Source organism: Canis aureus, chromosome 22 (assembly GCF_053574225.1).
Source record: "Canis aureus isolate CA01 chromosome 22, VMU_Caureus_v.1.0, whole genome shotgun sequence".
NCBI lineage: Eukaryota > Metazoa > Chordata > Mammalia > Carnivora > Canidae > Canis > Canis aureus.
The window spans coordinates 49,116,935-49,136,133 of NC_135632.1; the positions used below are offsets into that span (position 1 = coordinate 49,116,935).

At 35.1% G+C, this 19,199-nt stretch overlaps 1 protein-coding gene across 6 annotated transcripts in view; it reads left to right on the forward strand.

Moving 5' to 3' along the window:
- The window catches only part of FBXL2 (F-box and leucine rich repeat protein 2), a 110,707-nt gene that overhangs the window by 23,157 nt on the left and 68,351 nt on the right, over window positions 1-19,199 (forward strand). For 2 of the 6 annotated variants that reach the window (XM_077865938.1, XM_077865939.1), the window contains exons 2-4: window positions 827-888; window positions 1,028-1,121; window positions 11,670-11,743. In XM_077865938.1, the coding sequence (XP_077722064.1) occupies window positions 827-888; window positions 1,028-1,121; window positions 11,670-11,743 (230 nt within the window). Of the gene's footprint in view, window positions 1-826; window positions 889-1,027; window positions 1,131-11,669; window positions 11,744-19,199 lie in introns of all 6 variants that reach the window. The other 4 variants (XM_077865940.1, XM_077865941.1, XM_077865942.1 and 1 more) reach the window with 2 other exon arrangements.

A 19,199-nucleotide genomic window follows, 5' to 3' on the forward strand; every position in this document is an offset into this window, starting at 1 on the left:
TCAAATTTGTGGACATGAGATGCGTTTCAATTTGTTTTCTTTAGTTTCTTTCAAAATTTTTTTTTGTGTGAGTTCTCAATATATGTCTTACATTTCTTTAAATTTATTCCTAAATATTTTATTCTTTTTCTGTTGTAAATAAGATTTTTTAAAAAGATTTATTTATTTATCTTAGGGAGACAGAGAATGAAAATAGGGGGAGAGACAGGGGGAGAGGGAAAGAGAGAATCTCCAAGCAGACTTCCTGCTGACACAGAGCTCGATCCCAGGACCCCAAGATCATGACCTGAACTGAAATCAAGAGTCGGTTTTTCAAGTGGCTGAGCCACTCAAGTGCCCCATGAATGAGATTGTTTTAATTTTATTTTCAGGTTGTTCATTGCTAACGTACAGAAATACAATTTATTTTCATATAAATTTATTGCATATTTGTATATTATGTCGCTGAATTCTTTGATACTTCTAATGGTTTTTTATGGATTTCTTGAGAATTTTCTGTATACAGGATCAAGTTATCTGTGAATAGAAGCAGTTTACTTCTTCCTTTCCAATCAGGATGCCATTTATTTTTCTGGCCTAATAGCCTTAACTAGAACTTCTAATACACTGTAGCATAGAAATTGATGTGTTGCATTTTTATGAAAGGGTGATGGGGTATGAACTCTTTTTATATCCATTAAATCCACCACTTCAATATTGTGGTGGCTTAATGAAATTAGTATCATATATGTAGGACAGTAATTGGGGGTGTTATGATCATGTAACTTTTTTTTTTTTTTTTTAGTTGAGGAACACTTTAACAATGTCCTTGTTTTTTTTCTTTTAGGTTTTCTCAAATAATGATGAAGGCCTTATTAACAAAAAGTTACCCAAAGAACTTCTCTTAAGGTAAATGTAGATAAACTCTATTGAATTCAGATTTGATTCAGTCATCATGTTCCAAGACAATCTTCTTTCTCACTATGAGTCCATAGCATAGAAAAACAGACAGAATTAGCCTAACTGACTTTTTGTTTTTGTTTTATAGAATGCTGTTCAGCTTGTTGTTAAATTTTACTTGGTCTAATCCAGAATGTACTAAGTATGTACATAGCATTGGTCTGGATTCTTTTTGTAATGTGGTAAGTATTGTAATAATCTACAGTAGGTGCCATTGTTTTGGTATCAGTAGATATTCTCAATGTAGTCAATAACAGGATATTGAGCTCCTGAAGTCCCAGACATTTAGATGTTTTCTGATAAATCACTTTTAAAATAAGTACAGTTATATGTTCTTACTGAGAAGTTGAAATGCTCAGTCTAAATATTGATATATTTTTATCCATTTTGTGAGAATTATCTGCTCAGTGGCAGTGAGTACTATAAAACATGATTTTTGTCCTGTGTTTCTGGCATCACTGAATATACAGTAAATAGTATCTTGCTTGTCATTTTACCAAATAAACCTATCAACCAATGTTTGTTGATCCTGAGACACTACAGTTTCTTCTAGTACTCTGCAATCATCAGAGAAATCCAATTTTAGTTTTGGATGTTAGATTTTAATTATTTACAAGTAATTTAATACATGTATACATGGCAATCTTTGCGTGGCATTTCCCAAACTCTTCTCATATCACTGATAATTCTGCAAAACCAAACAAAATACAAGTTTTGTGATCAAATAATGATGGGAAGCACTGGGATAATGAAACCAATTTCTTTACTGCATGACTTCTCAGGACCTCGATAGGCTAGTTTGCATGATGATACTCCCAGATGGATAGTTGTGACAATTCAAACTTACTGACCATGGAACCCTTTTAATATTCCATATTAATTAATATTCCATATTAATTCCACATTCTATGGAAAAAGTTTTGGGAAATGGCTGACATACAGTAAGTAATTGACCAGATGACTCCATTCCCTTAGCTTCTTTGTGGTAGTGATCACATTTGAGGGGCTTCAGAGGTGTCCCATTAGTCATCAGGTATTGTTTGATATTGTTGCCATAAACTAATTTTACTCAGTTAATTAAAAAGAAAATTATGTCATGACAGGATCGTATGAAAAATACAGCAACCATATTTCAGTAAAACAAATACTTATTTGGATAAGAGAGAATATTCTTTGGCCTTTTAGATCCTTTTAAAGTTAAGAAAGTGGTAACAAGAAAGGAATACTATGTTTTTCATATAAACCTAGGAGGTCTTGATCAAGCATAGAGAGCAGTTAGAACCCACATGGCTGGGTTAGGATGGGCAGTCTGTTACTGCACAATTGGAGGGGATGCCATCCACAACAGATGACAAAGTGCGCGGTATTCTCTGGAGTCGTGCAGTGGTTCATTCTTGGTCGGAACATTTGATGTCTCTACAATAGACATCAAGCTGTAACATGAACATGTCATTCTTACTCTGGAGGATCTACCATTATTAGTCATTCAGCACTGGGGTGTAATTAAACTCCACTCTTCCCATAAATAATACTGCTATCTGCGACTCAGAGCTACTAACTTAATATTGTCCCCTTTTGTAGGGTTAGCTTTGACACTGTTCTCAGCCTTGGAACAGTTTCTGTCTGCTGACAAAAAAGGGGGGAGGCGTTATATCACTTTTTGTGCTAGTGTGATTTCTGAACTGCTATTTTAGAAATTTTAGTTCTTTTAAGGATTCATGATAGACCCAGCTGTGTGAATCCTGCAGTTACAGGTTTTGAATCATACCACAAGGCTCATACATAGATCAATTTTCAAAAAGAATTGCCATTTGAGACCAAATGTTCAAAATATGTCTATTCATAGGTTTGCATTCCCACTTCTCTTATTTTGGAGTTTGTGAGCGGAATTTAAATTTTAAAGTACTGCTGCTACAGGTCTTCTTTGACTTGTGAGCCTCAGAATTAACTCCAGCTGCCCATGGTATTTTAATGTTTGTTTGCCTTTAAATCATCTCTGCCATTTTACTCTCATACTTTATGTTTTCAATAATAGTAGCTCTGCCCTTTGCTTTTGCTTTCTGAGCAAAATTTTGAAGAAGGGTTTGAGCCAAAGTAGCCATCTTTATCATCCTTCATGGAGCTTAAGTCTTGATTATTTTGCTTTGTGTCTGTCCTACGTTTACGTTTTTACTTCACACTATAGACTTCTCTGTGACGGTGCAAACTTTCTGTTCCTGTTGTATTCCTCCTATTTACCTTCTGTCTTACTTCATCAGTAGAGTTGAATTATTTGACTTAATGATAATCTTATTTACTTGCAGCCAGGTCATCTTGTCTCTGCCTTTTTTTTTTTTTTTTTACTACAACTGTTACCAGGGACCCTCTTAAATTCTCTGCTAGGTCCCGTTACTGATTACATCAAGCAAAGCCTCAGCTTCCCCTTTGGAACTATTAATGAGCACAACCTGGAATTGTGTGTTTCTTTTCATCTCTTCATATCACTTTGAATCCACTCAGAAAAATCTCTGGTTTTTCATCTGATCATCTTATTTCTAGTTTTAGGACTACCCAATATTGTTTACAGTTTCTTTCTTTTTCTTTCCTTTTTTTTTTAGATTTTTATTTTATATATTTATTTATTTATGATAGACAGAGAGAGAGAGAGGCCGAGACACAGGAGGAGGGAGAAGCAGGCTCCATGCCAGGAGCCCGATGCGGGACTCGATCCCGGGACTCCAAGATCATGCCCTGGGCCAAAGGCAGGCGCTAAACTGCTGAGCCACCCAGGGATCCCCTGTTTACAGTTTCCATCTACCATCCCACTTTTAGTTTGTTGCTTAATAAGTTTTCACAATTTTGCTTTTTCTACATATCTTTCTTTCATAAATTAAGGGTACTCCAGTTCTCTTTACCCTTTATGTTCACACAATTCAATAGCTTGTAATTTTACTCTCCCTAGGGAGTCAGTTATGTAATGCTTATAACAATCAAAATCTTTACTTTGTTGAAATCTATATATCTGTTAGTGAGTTGGGTTGTCCTTATATATCCTCATTGTTATTGTATTACTTTTGGGGCCAGAGTTGTTTGAGATTTCAGCTCCCCCGTTTACCACTTGTGTGACCCTAAAGTGATTTACCTCTATAAAATGGAGATAGTGATGGTTCTTACTGACCGGGGTTATGCTGGCTGTTAGAGTGCATGGCACTTAATGAATGCTAAATAAATGTTAGCTTCTATTGTCATTAATGAAGATCATTTTGGGACACCTGAATTACTTATTAAATGCTACTTGACAATGTAGTCAATTTTAATGCAAACAACTGATAAAAGCAAGCTGTCCTGATAGAGATCTCAGCATATACTAGTACTAACAATCTCAGTAAAGAACCTGGTTAATAAGTTAATGTAACCCAGTGCTTGATTTCATCGCTCTGGTCTAATTCAGTCTCACTGGAAATTGTGCACTACCAAATGTTATTTAACTGACAACTTTTAGGGCTTAGGCAGGCTAATAATGGAGCTGTGATGACAACTGATGATTATATCATATTATAAAAAATGTAGTTCCTTACAAAGACCCATTCCTTTTTAAAAAAAAAAAAATCTTAGGTGAACTGAGTATTGGCCTAAAACTCAGACTGTAAATTTTATTTATTTTAAAGATTTTATTTATTTTTTCATGAGAGACACAGAGAAAAGGAGGCAGAGACACAGGCAGAGGGAGAAGCAGGCTCCCTGCAGGGAGCCCGATGTGGGACTTGATCCCGGGACTCCAGGATCACACCCTGGGCGGAAGGCAGACGGTCAACCGCTGAGCCACCCAGGTGACCCAAGACTGTAAATTTTGATATTAACTTTTTGACCTTAGGTTTTATTTCTATCATGGTTGTCTTCAGATGTTGAGGATGTAATGAAGACACATGTAAACTACCTCATAAGGGATAGGGAGTGCTGCATGTAGTAAGTATTTTAAAACATTCAGAGAGGACAAAGCTCTTGTTGGTAATAAATAATAATGAAAGAAACCTCTTATTAGACACATTTATAAAACCTTAAATCATCATTATTTGGGTCATTCTCTCTCCATGTAAAATTTATGTGGATACATGATGGAATTAAGTATTAATAGTATTTGTTGGCTTGGTGAAGGGAAGGTTTGATTGCCCTCAACAGGAAAGCTGAGCCTAATAATTTGGGCAAATGAAATCAACTATACAGTTACATATATTTGTCAGTTTCACTAGTTTGCTAGGGAAAATTATGAAATGACTAGTGCAAAAATTTTCAAATTTTCCTTCTCTTAAAATCATAAACCAATTCCATGAGTGAAAATAATTGTGTGTGTGTGTGTGTGTGTGTGTGTGTTTTTAGAACAGAGGGAGGGGCACAGGGAGAGGGAGAGAGAGAATCTTTTCTTTTTTTTAAGATTTTATTTATTTATTCATGAGAGACATACAGAGAGAGAGAGAGAGAGAGAGAGAGGCAGGCAGAGACATAGGCAGAGGGAGAAGCAGGCTCCATGCAGGGAGGCCAAAGTGGAACTCGATCCCGGGACTTGATTCCGGGACTTGATCCCAGGATTCCAGGATCATGCCCTGGGCGGAAGGCAGGTGCATAACTGCTAAGCCACTCGGGGATCCCCAATAATTGTGGTTTTTGTTGCAATCATTAAGTTACAGCCCAGTGCTTATGTGTAATTGTGGGACCTTGGGGAGCCATGCAGTGAAGGGCTCCTTCCTGTTTGGGTGTAGCATTGAGTGGGTGTTCTTACCTGCTGGTTGGTTTCAGCATTCCATGGATTTTTTCAAGGACTGGTGCGTCTACCTCCTGCTGTCTGTGATGCCTTATGTGTATTCCAAGGCAGCCTAGTAGGTAAGATGCTCTTTTGGGGGATACATACTGCAAAGTCAAGTTAAAGCATCTGTGCAGATTTTTCTTTCTTGTTAAAGAATTTTTTTGTTTGTTCATCTTTATCATTTTTTCTTGTCTTGCATGAGGCAGTACACCGCTGAATTATTGTGTGTAGAAATCAGATGCAGAAGCTTAAAGGCCTTTTCATTACCTCTGTATACTATTATGTACTATTTTAGGGTTGGCATCTAAGTCCAAATCATGGCAGAAGTAAATTTTCCTTTGCCTGGGTTGGGGTAATGCTTATACATTAAAAGTCTAACGATGCCTTTGGATTTGCTGTTGGTTTTATTTTCTTCTTGTTTTTAATACTCTATCTTCTGTATTTTTTTCTTCATCCAATTAGCCAAATAATGTCCCAATTTAATAATCTTTACAAGAGGGCAATTTGGGGTTTTAATGATTAAAACTCATATTTTATTCACTGAGATTATTAAAATTTTCTATTTTGTTATTTCTTTATCTTATCTTTATCTTACTGATTCTGCCTCTTTCCCGCCTCAAACCTTTCCTATTACCTTTAGTGTAAAGTGCATTTAAATTGTTATGACCTAAATTATTCTCCCAGAAATATATACTTATTAACTCTTATTCTGTCCCATTTCTCATTCTTTTCCAACTTCCTTGTTAATTCTGGCAGTTCTGAATTAGTTCCAGTCTCTGAAAGTGTTGTTCTCTAATTTGCTCTCTCCTGGGTTCATTCTACTTCTTGAAAATGTCTTTTTTGCTTTACCCCACTTTCACTTAGTTCAGCCTAAGGCTTTCCCCAAGTTCAAGGCTATGTTTTCTCCCTCCTGAGTATGCCTATAGATTTTGTAAGCATTTTGTAACTTCTGGTGTTTGACCTGGATTTTATGTACCATAACACAGTAAATCTAACTTTTAAAATAATTTATATATGCATTTGACATAGCATTACATTAGTTTTAGGTATATGGTAAAATGAATCGATATTTGTATATATTGTGAAATGAACATCACAATAGGTCTAGTTAACATCCATCACCATACATAGTTACAAAATTTTTTCTTGTGATAACAATTTTTAAGATCTACTTGCTTAGCAATTTTCAAATATGCAATGCAGTATTATTAACTATAGTCACCATGCTGTATGTTACATCCCCATGACTTTATAACAGGAGTTTGTAGCTTTTGACCTCACTCACTAATTTTGCCCACCTGTTTGCCTCCCACCTCTGGCAACCACAAATCTATTCTCTATATCTATGAGCTCAGTTTTTGTTTTGGATTCCACATATAAGTGAGATCATACAGTATGTCTTTCTCTGTGTGACTTCATTTACCATGATGCCCTCTGAGTCATACATGTTATTGCAAATGGCAAGATTTCCCTTTTTTTATGGCTGAATAATACTGCCCTATGTATATACACCACATTTTCTTTATCCATTCTTTATAACAACTCAGGTTGCTTCCATATCTTGGCTATTATAAGTAAAACTGTAGTAAACATGGGGTGCATATATCTTTTCAAGTCATTTTCATTTTCTTCAGATCAATACCCAGAAGTGAAATTGCTGGATCATATGGTAGTTCTATTTTTAATTTTTTGAGGAACCTCCACACTGTTTTCCACAGTGGCTTCACCACTTTACATTCCCACCAACAGTGTACAGGGGTTCCTTGTTCTCCACATCCTCACCAACACCAACACTCACATATCATTTCTTGTCTTTTTGATACAAACCATTCTGACAGATGTGAGGTGATATTTCATTGTGTTTTGTATCTGTATTTCCATGATGGTTAGAGATGTGAGCACCTTCTCATGTACATGTTAGCTGTATGTATGTCTTGGGAAAAATGTCTATTTAGATCATCTGCCCATTTTTTTAATTGGATTGTTTGGATCAATTTTGTGTTTTGTTTTTGCTATTGAGTTGAATAAGTTCTTTTTATATTTTTGATATTAACTTTTTCACATATATAATTTACAAATATCTTCTACCATTCAGTAGATTGCCTTTCGTTGTGTTGTTTCCTTTGCTATGCAGAAGCTTTTTAGTTTGATGTAGTCCTACTCGGTTTTTTTGTGCCTTTTTTGCTTATTTTTGCTGTTGATGTCAAATCCAAAAAATCATTGTTAAGACCATTGTCAGGAAGCCTCTTGACTGTATTTTTTTTTTCTAGGAGTTTTTACGGTTTCAAGTCTTACATTCACATCTTTAATCCATTTTCATTGTTTTTGTTTGTGGTATAAATAGTGGTCCAATTTCATTCTTTAAATGTGGCTTTCCAGTTTTCCCAGCACTACTTACTGAAGAGACGGTTGTTTCTACATTGTATATTCTTGGCTCCTTTGTTGTAAATTAATTGACCATGTATGCATGGGTATATTTGGGCTATCTAGTCTGTTCCATTGATCATGTGTCTGTTTTTATGCTGATGCCATACTGTTCTGATTACCATATCTTTGTAATATAATTTGAATTCTATTGAGTTCCTTATATTCTCAGTACAACCTTTGTACTGAGCTTAATGTTTTCTGACAGGTTCTTTGTTCCAATTTAAAAGTTTTTTTTTTCTCATTCTTTAAGGCATAGTTTGATGAACCAAGCACCTTTTATAAAGTCAAATATGTCAGTCTTTTCTTTCTGGCTAGAGTTTTTTTCCCAAGACATACATACAGCCAACATGTACATGAGAAGGTGCTCACATCTCTAACCATCATGGAAATACAGATACAAAACACAATGAAATATCACCTCACATCTGTCAGAATGGTTTGTATCAAAAAGACAAGAAATGATATGTGAGTGTTGGTGTTGGTGAGGATGTGGAGAGCAAGGAACCCCTGTACACTGTTGGTGGGAATGTAAAGTGGTGAAGCCACTGTGGAAAACAGTGTGGAGGTTCCTCAAAAAATTAAAAATAGAACTACCATATGATCCAGCAATTTCACTTCTGGGTATTGATCTGAAGAAAATGAAAATGACTTGAAAAGATATATGCACCCCATGTTTACTACAGTTTTACTTATAATAGCCAAGATATGGAAGCAACCTGAGTTGTTATAAAGAATGGATAAAGAAAATGTGGTGTATATACATAGGGCAGTATTATTCAGCCATAAAAAAAGGGAAATCTTGCCATTTGCAATAACATGTATGACTTACCTTGAGGACAGATATATTCATGTGTATTTTCTTCTAAAAGTTTAAAAATTTTGTTTTTGATATTTCAGTTTCTAATCACTCTGGTGTGGGTCTTTATTTATGAGATAGAATCATTTTTATTTTCTTTTCCTTGTGGATTATCAATTTTTTTCAGAATCATTTGTTAAATGGTCCTTCCTTTACTCAGAAGAATGTCATTACCCCATCATATATTCTGCTCTTTAATAGATATATAGTCTTTATTCTCTTCCATTCATTAATTTTCTTTGTGCCAGTACACACAGAAGACATCTGTATTTTTGAGTAACTAGGGCCTTTAAATTTATTTCTCATTGTTTTTATCTGATTTTGGAATTAATTTAAGTGTGTAGAATTGAGTTGTGGAGTATTCAAGTCTTTTCCAGCTCTCTGAAATAGCCTGTGTGTTTTGGTTTAATTGTTCTTTTAAAGTTTGATAGAACTAAAATTCTAAAATTGTCTGAGTCTGCAATTTTCTCTGTGGGAAAGTTTTTAACTAATTTTAACTAAGTTTTTAACTAATTTTAAATTTTTCTCTATTTTTTCTTGAGTCACTTTGGTAATTTCATTTCTCTAGGAATTTGTCCATTTTGTCTGGGTTTTAAAATTTGTTGTCTTGGTAGTTTTTTTTTTTTCTTAAAGGATATTCTACCCCACTGTGTCTTATTTTATTTATTTATTATTCAAATATTAACATATATTAGTGCTATATTAGTTTCAGGTATACAATATAATTCGACAATCCTATATGTTTCTCTGTGCTCATCAAGATAAGTGTACTCTTCATTTCCTTTGTTTTACCCATGACCCCACTTCCCTCCTCTCTGGCAACCACCAGTTTTTTCTCTGTATTTGAGTCTGGTTTTTTGTTTGTCTCTTTTTTCTTTGTCCTTTTATTTCTTAAATTACACATGTGAGTGAAATCATAAATTTGTCTTTCTCTGACTTACTTCACTTAGTATTTTACCCTCTCTGTCCATCCATATTGTTATAACTAGCATTCCTTTTTATGGTTGAATAATATTCCAGTGTGTGTGTGTGTGTGTGTGTGTGTGTGTGTGTGTGTGTACACACATACACACACTGTGTTGTCTTTATCCATTCATCTATCAATGGATACTTAGGTTACTTACATACCTTGGCTTTTGTAAATAATGCTGCAGTAAACATAGGAGTGTGTATATGTTTTCAAGTTAGTGTTTTGTTTTGTTTTTTTTTTAGATTTTATTTATTTATTCATGAGAGACACAGAGAGAGAAGCAGAGACATAGGCAGAGGGAGAAGCAGGCTCCATGCAGGGAGCCCGATGTGGGACTCCATCCTGGAACTCCAGGACCACGCCCTGAGCTGAAGGCAAACACTCAACCACTGAGCCACCCAGACATCCCTCAAGTTAGTGTTTTAATTTTCTTTAAGTCAATACCCAGTAGTGGAATTACTGGATCATATGGCAATTCTATTTTTAATTTTTTGAGGAACCACCATAACGTTTTCCACAGTGTCTGCACCAGTCTGCATTCCCAGCTATAGTGCATTGAGGGTTCATTTTTCTCTGCATCCTCACCAACATTTGTTGTTTGTGTTTTTTATTTTAGCCAGTTTTGATGGTTTTATTTTTATTTTTTAACTCTGAAGTATGTGCTGTCATGTACTTATTTTCATTTGAAATATCATTAATTTATGTTTAAGCGCTCACCCCATTTTTTAAAATCAATTTTACTGAAAGTTTACCTATTTTGTCAGTGCTTTTAAAGAACACCTTTTGGTTCTTCTTCTTATTATTTGGTTCTTCTTATTATAGTTGTTACTATTATTATTTTGGCTTTAAAATAAGTTTATTTTCTCACAGTTCTGGAGGCTAGAAGTGCAAGAACAGGGTGTCAGCATGGTTGGTTTCTTCAAAGACATCTTTCCTTGGCTTCGTAGATGGCCCTCTTTTCCCTGTGTCCTCACATGATCTTCCTTCTATAGCTGTCTGTGTTTCAATCCCTTATTATGAGGAGATAAGTCATACTGGATTAGAGCCCGCTCTAATGACTTCATTTTACTTTAATTATATCTTTAAATATCTTGTCTCCATATGCAGTCACTCTGAGGCACTTGGGTTTAAGACTTTAATATTTGAATTTTGGGAGTATCTGGTTCAATTCATAGCCGTGCACATTAGCATATGTGTATGTATTTGTAAACGTGTACTTATCTGTACACATATATGTATTGGGTGGGTATGCTTGTGTGTGTATATGAATGTATATGTGAACATGTGCCTGTGTGTATGTATGTGTCTTGTGTGGGTGGGTATATGAGTGTATATGTGTGTGAGAATATTCCAAGCAGAGGAAACAGCACTTGAAAAAATTATACTGTATTTGGGGAATCTTGCACAATTTAGTTTCCTTCTACTCTTGGCCCATGTGTATATTTATTTGCACTTAGTTGGAAGTGCATGGAATATAATCATTTTCCTCTGAGCTTTCCTCTACCTAACATTTTATGATTACCCTCCCCTATCAGCACATAATCTTCATAATTACCACTTCAGTGGCTGCTTAATATTCCATAGAGTGCATAAGGAATGATTTACTTAACCTTTTTATTGCTTTTTTTATAACTGTAGATAAAGTTCAAATAACCACTTTACATTTTTTCTTCTTTTGTTAAACTGTTTCATGACAGCTTCCTGAAGTGGAATTACTGATCAAAGAAAGAGAACATTTTACAGCTTATGACAAAACCATTGCTTTCCAAAGGTTGTAACAAATTTTCTTATTGAAATATACTTGACATATTACATTGTGTTAGTTAAAATATACAACACGTTTGATTTGGTAGTTTATATATTGCAGTGTGATTGTCATTATAGCTTTAGCTAGTACCTCTATCACATAATGTAATTATCAGTTCTTTTTTGTGGTGGGAATAATTAAGATCTGGTCTCTTAGCAGGTTTGATTTTATACCACAATATTGTTGCTTATTATCATTATAGATCTCCAGGACTCATTTATCTACTAGTTACAAATTTGTACCCTGAAACAACCTCTTTTATTCCCCTACCTCTTACCCCTGGTAATTATTTTACTCTTTGTTTTTATGAGTTCAGTAAGTGATATCATATGATATTTGTCTTTTTCTGTCTGACTTATCTCAGCATAATGTCCTCAGCATCCATCCATGCTGTTGCAAATGGCAGGATTTCCTTCTTTTTCATGGGTAACTAATACACATACACATACATATACACACACACACACCATCTTCTTTATCCATCCATCAGTTGATGGTCAATCAGGTTGTTTCCATATCTTGGCTGTTGTGAATAATGCTGCAATAAACATGGGAGTACATGTATCTCTTCAGTATCCTGTTTTCATTTTCTTTCGTTATATGCCCAGAGCTGGAATTCCTAGATCATATGGCAGTTCTATTCCTAATTTTTTCGGGAGCCTCCATGTCATATCCCATCCAAATCACAACCGTTTCTCCCTTCTCCAGAAGTAACCACTATTTTGACTTTTATAGTTATTATTGTATTTCATTTTTAGATTTATTATCCAAATGTACATCCCTAGACATTATATAGTTTGTTGTCTTGCCTACTAAAAATTAAAAATCTTTTTAAGTCTGATAATTAACAGGTCCCCTGTTCATCTCTTTCTGTTCCATACATATGCTGTTAAAAGAATTTGGGTTATTTGACTTTCAGAAGTTCCCACAGTCAGAGTTTGCTAACTGCATCCTCATGGTACAATTTCAGCATGTTTCCTTTATCAACTATATTTATTGGAAATTGATAGCTGGCTCCAGAGGCTTGATCAGACTCAGGTTCTCCCTTTGGTAAGATTTTTATGTGATATTCTTTCATCAGGGGTCACAAAATGTCTGGTTTTCTTTTTTAATGGGGGATGTTAACATCTATTGATGCTTATTGCTTAGATCATTTGACATATTGGAGCTGCAAATTGATATTCTGATTCTTTTTTCATTTATTTGTTAGCATACTTCTGTAAAGAGCTATTTATCTTCATTTCTACTTGATTATAAAGTATTACAGTTTACATTAGAAAGTAGGATAAATGCCTCATTCTTTCTGTTTATTTGCCAGCTTTTGGAAGTGAGGTATGGGAAGGCATGACATTTGGAAAACAAAATATTTGCATAGTTTCAAATAATCTTCCACAGAAATCTTTATTTTTTTAAAGATTTTTAAATTTATTTATTCATGAGAAACAGAGAGAGAGAGAGGCAGAGACACAGGTAGAGGGAGAAGCAGGCTTCATGCAGGGAGTCCAATGCGGGACGCAATCCTGCGACCCCAGGATCATGCCCTGGGCCGAAGGCAGATGCTCAACCACTGAGCCACCCAGACATCCCAAAAATCTATTAATTAAGGGAAAAATAGTAATTTTATAATGAGGCAATCTGGTAGACATCATTTTAATCAAATAATCACAATTAATATCACCAATAACAGGACAAATGGACACCATGTGCCTCCTGATGTGATGAACAAGAGGACCACAATATTATTTCTGTGGCATTCCTGACAGAAATTAATAACTTGAATCTAATTGTGAGGAAATATTGGACACACAGAGGGAAATCCGATAAAGTAACTGGCTTATATGCTTCAAAAATATCAAAATAAAAAAAAAGATAAAGAAAGGTTGAGTGTTCTAGATTCAAAGAGACTAAGGAAAAAAGACAGCTAACTGTAATATGTGGTCCTGTGGCCAGAAGAAAAATGTTTTTCTTTTGTTTTAAAGGCCATTAATGGCATAGTTGGCACATTTTGAATAAGATCTATAGACTAAATGATAGTACTCTGTTACTGTCCTTATTTTGATAACTGTACTGTGTCTTTGAACAAGAATGTCCTTGTTATTAGGAGATACTTGAGTATTTAGAGGCAAATGAGTATCATGTCTGAAGCTTACTCTCAAATATTTCAGAGACAATTACATATATGTATGTATATATGATATTTGTTAAAAGATAGGCTGAGGTATATTAAAAGTTGTAAGAGTTTATCTGAGCAAGATTCTGTTGGATTGGGGTGGGGGAGTGCTGAACCAGGAGTAGCTGAGAGTGCTCTACCAGTCAGAGCCAGGGGAAAGGCTTTCATAGAGAAGGTGGGAAAGCAAAGACAAGAAGTGATCTAGTTGGATATATCTTAAAACCTCATTTGCCCTTTGTGATTGGTTGTCCTTAGTGTTCTGATTTTGTAATTTTGGGGCATTTAAAAGCTTAGATTTTAGTTGCTTAAGTAGGCAGCCAAAGCATCAGAGTCAGTCTAATAGCCTCCCTGTTTAATTAATGTAACATATTTTATAACATTATATATATTTTCTCCATATACATATATGTATATGTGTGTGTTTGTGTGTGTGTGTATATATATATGTATATGTATATGTGTATGTAGAAAAAGAATGAGAAACTTTCCTGTAAGTTTGAAACTTTCAAACTTCTATAAGTTTGCAACTTTCATATAAGTCTGAAATTACTTAAAAATTAGTTGGTTTCTTACCATCTTCTGAAGGGGACTTAGATTTTTTTACAAGTATTATAAATGTATTAATTTAAACCTGTTTAATGGTTTTCAACTCATTGCTATTATTACTTTTATTGAAATTCAAATGATCTTATCTTTGACTCCTCAGTCCTTTTACATGACCCTAGTAGTTTTGATAGTTGCCTTCTTGACAAATATATAGATGTATTAGATTTATCTCATATATTCCCTGCCCTAGACCTGGAATCAGCCATTTTTTGAAGAAGCATTGGTTTCTTTTTGTGGGAAAGGATATTTCAGGACCACAGTCTGGTTACTAGAGGTATATCTAGGCCTTTTCAATATAGTGAACATATATAGAGAGATGAGAAACTCATGATTTCATACTGATATATCTGATGCAAATTCAGGATTTTAAGTTATCACTTCATCAGTCTGAACATCTGTATCTCCTTTCTTTCATACTAATAATCCTGGTTCTGACATAGGAGATTATAGAATTAGAATATTCCTATATTTGCTCATTTGCTTTATTCACAACACAGACACTATAGCCTCAGAATAACAATACTAATATAGTTTTTATCAGGGTAATTACTGAAAATGTGACTTTTTTGCATATGTTCTCTCTTTCTCCTCACTCCTGCTTTCAAATGACTGTACTAAATCTACATTGTCAGGTGTATACCCATCATATATTGTACCCCCTCCTTTTAAACTCTCATTTGAGCTTATGAATAATGCTCACACTAGTCTCTATTTGATGTCTATGTAGTCATTTTGTTGTCTGGTGCTTGTTCTCCAGAAGATTCATTCTTTAGGAAGAGTTCATGGGAACAGTATTCTCTAAGGTCTTGTATGTGGATACCAGTTTGTGCCCTTTATACTCGAAAACCAGTCTTGCTGGATATAAACGTCATTCTTTACATTTTCTTTTCCTGATTATCTTAAATGTTATTTCATTTGCTTCTACCATAAAGCTTTGTATATGTAGTTGGAAAAGGGAAGAATATTTTATTTATTTTTAAAGATTTTATTTATTTATTCATGAGAGACACAGAGAGATAAAGAGGCAGAAACACAGACAGAAGAAGAAGCAGGCTCCATGCAGGGAGCCTGATGTGGGACTCAATCCCAGGACCCCGGGATCACGCCCTGAGCCAAAGCAGATGCTCAACCACTATCACCCAGGTACTCCCCCATTATTATTATTATTAAACACTGAGGGCCTGGCATTGAAAGCCAAAATGACTCTAAGTACAGTTCATCCCACTGCCTTTATTTGTGCTAAGGAACCACCAATTTTACCTACCATTTCTTTTGCACCATCAATGGAAGTATTAATACAGAAAAGGTAAATAATATCTTTGTATTGAGAATACTTTTGACCTGTGGAATCCTTAAAGGAGTCTGAGATGATTGTCATGAGTCTCTGAACACTGAACATACTTTGAGGGGTGCTGTTTTTTTTTTTTTTTCCCTGTTAAAATTCTTTCTTTTTCCTTTTTGGTAAAAAATTGAGGTATAAAGACATACAATATCCTAGTAATTTCAGGTATACATCATGGTAATTCAGTATTTTTATACTTTAGGAATTGATCCCCCACTATAAGTCTAGTTACCATCTGTCCAAAGTTGTTATGATAATTTTTACATTTGTAAAGTTATTACAATTAATTGCATTTCGCTTATGAATTGCTGAATATCTCTTTGTGCCTAATTTGGCATCTATATATTTTCTTTAGTGAATTGTCTGTTCAAAATATCTTGTGCATTTTAAATTAGGTTGTGGGGCACTTAGGTGGCTCAATAAGTTGAGCATCTGACTCTTGGTTTTGGCTCAGGTCATGATCTCAGGGTCATGATCTCAGGATTGTGAGATTGAGTTCCACATCTGGCTCCACACTGAGCACAGAGTCAGCTTGGGATTCTCTCTTTCCCTCTCCCTCTCCCTCTTCTTCTCTCTTCTCCTGGCTGGCACAGACTGCTCTCTCTTTCTCTAAAATAAATAAATAAGTTAGATTGTTTGTTTCTTAAGTTTTGAAAATTTTCATATATGTTAGGGATACTAATCCTTTATCAGATATATGTTTTGCAATATTCTCTCCCAGTCTGTGGTTGATCTTTTCATTTTCTTAACAGTGTTGTTTTGTTCATGTAGTTTTGTTTTAAATATTTTTTTTGTATTGCTTTTGCTACGTAGTTGTTGTTTTTGAGGATTTGTAACAATTCAAAAGCTATATCCCTACCATCTTCCCAGAATCCCCCATATATTATTTAGAAGTTTCTTAATTTCCAAATATATAATAATTTTAACTTTACCCTTTTTTATTTACATCATACTAGATTTCTTTATGGTTAGAGAACATGGTCTGTATTTTTCAACATTTGTTTTATGTGTGCATTAAAAGAATATGTGCTTTGTCAGATGTTAGAATGTCATATAGGTGGATTAGCTTAAGATTGTTTTAAGTGGTCTAACCTTTGTTGATTTTTGCCTCCTTGACCTGTCAGTAACAAAGAGAAATATGTCAAAATGTACAATTGTAATGGTTATTTGTATAATTCTCCATGTAGTTCTGTCAGTTTGTTGCTTTACATCTTTTGAGGCAGTATTATTACACAGAGATGCATTTTTAAATTGTTGCATTCTCATGGTGAAGTAAATATTTTATTGTTATATAGCTGTTATCTCCATTCACATTTATATTTTTTATCTTGACATTTGTCTTGTCTAATAATAATAGCATGACTGTGCTTTGTTTTGGTTAACATTTATCTGCTGTATATTTTTAAATCCTTTTGAAAAATTTTTATGTTACACCATTTTAGGGGAAAAGTACTGATGACGCATAATATTAATGACACATGGTAATCTATAGTAAAATTTAGATAATTGCTTGGAGGAGCATGCTGGGAAATTCCTGTGTGCAAGTGACACATATCATGGCCTCACATTTAGCTTGATAATAATCCAACCACATAGCCCCACCTGACTGCTGTAAAAGAAGCAGACTCAGCTAGCTGTTCTCCAAAATCCACATAGCCCTATTCTTCCTGGGCACATAATTAGGCATGTATGCCCAGGAAAAGAGAAAAACATGACATTTTGTGAGCAGCTAGCTACTTATGCCATAGTCTGCCTTTCTGGTTACCAGATTACCATATTGGTGATCTTTATTTCCACACAGAACACACTTCATCCCCAAGAGATGAACCAATCCCATCCATTCACTGCATCCAGCTCCAAGTGTAGGATCTCTGGCTAATATACAGTCCTCTCCATCATATCTGCATGTGTTGCTTCATGATTTTGTTACCTTTTTCCAACTACTGCCCCTCTCCTTGTTCAGGATCAGGGACAGGGTGACTGCAATAAACAAAATTTGAGAAGTGGAGGATTGCAAGACACAGTAGTTACTGTTCTATAGCAACGATGGGATTCTGCTAGGCCAGCATTAAGAAGTCCCCCTTGTGCTGGCAGTAGGGGAAGTTCCTACTCTGTTTTCTGTGAAGAATTCTCTTGCCACTGGTTTTGGTGACCTTAACTCCAACCTCTGGAAGGTTTTCCTCTTCCATAACTCTCCCGAAGTGGGATATCTTGGGGTCTCTTCCTATCTCACAGTCATTTCTTACCTGTGCAGCTTTGGACACCTGAGGATGAGTTTATAATTGGGATATTTTAGGCCAAGATCTTGGATGGACTTGACAGAATTTAAGAAGTCGCTAGTCTTCTGATTTGATTCTAGTTAGTTCGCTGTGCCTGTAACCCACCCACAGATATTTCCTAGACTACAGCCTCAGGACTCCTGTATTTTACTTTTTGCCTCTATGCTTCTCTTTCTCAGTGGTATCTGCAACAATAATAGGCTTGGAAAGAAAGGAAGAAACTTTAGTCTTTCTTACAGGGCTTAGCTAATATATTTAACAGAGAATTTCAAGTAATCTCTTGTAGCTCAAGGTACTTTCAAATTTTGGAAAGTAATATTTAGACATAATTGGCTTTTTCAACAGTCCAAGGCCTTCAGTTTCTGTGCTCTCTCTCTCCTTTTTTCTGCTTGCAAGCTAACCAGTTTTATCCTGAGTAGCTTACTTTCTTGTAATGCCTTGCTAAATACAGCAATGATAAGCCATTAGTCACTAACCTTTTGGCACTTTCTAGCCTCTTCTCTAGGTTAGATCTACATACTGTGTCTGCCCTCCACATTATCACAGGCAATAATATCACAGTTACCAGCTCTGTTCCTGTGCTGTCAGCCATTAAGCAGATCTCACATATTTTAGACTTTTGTTCTGGAAGCACCCCACTTCAAGGTGTCTTTTTTAAATTTTTATTTATTTTTATATTTTTTTATTGGAGTTTGATTTGCCAACATATAGCATAACACCCAGTGCTTATCCCGTCAAGTGCCCCCCTCCGTGTCTGTCAGCCATTCACCCCATCCCCCCACCCACCTCCCCTTCCACTACCCCTTGTTCGTTTCCCAGAGTTAGGAGTCTCTCATGTTCTGTCACCCTCTCTGATATTTCCCACTCATTTTCTCTCCTTTCCCCTTTATTCCCTTTCACTATTTTTTATATTCCTCAAATGAATGTGTCTCTTTCTTTATTAGTGTAGAATAAGCTAATGTGGCATATGAATCCAATAATCACCCAATGTCTAAAACACAATAGAAGTTTACTTACTGTTCA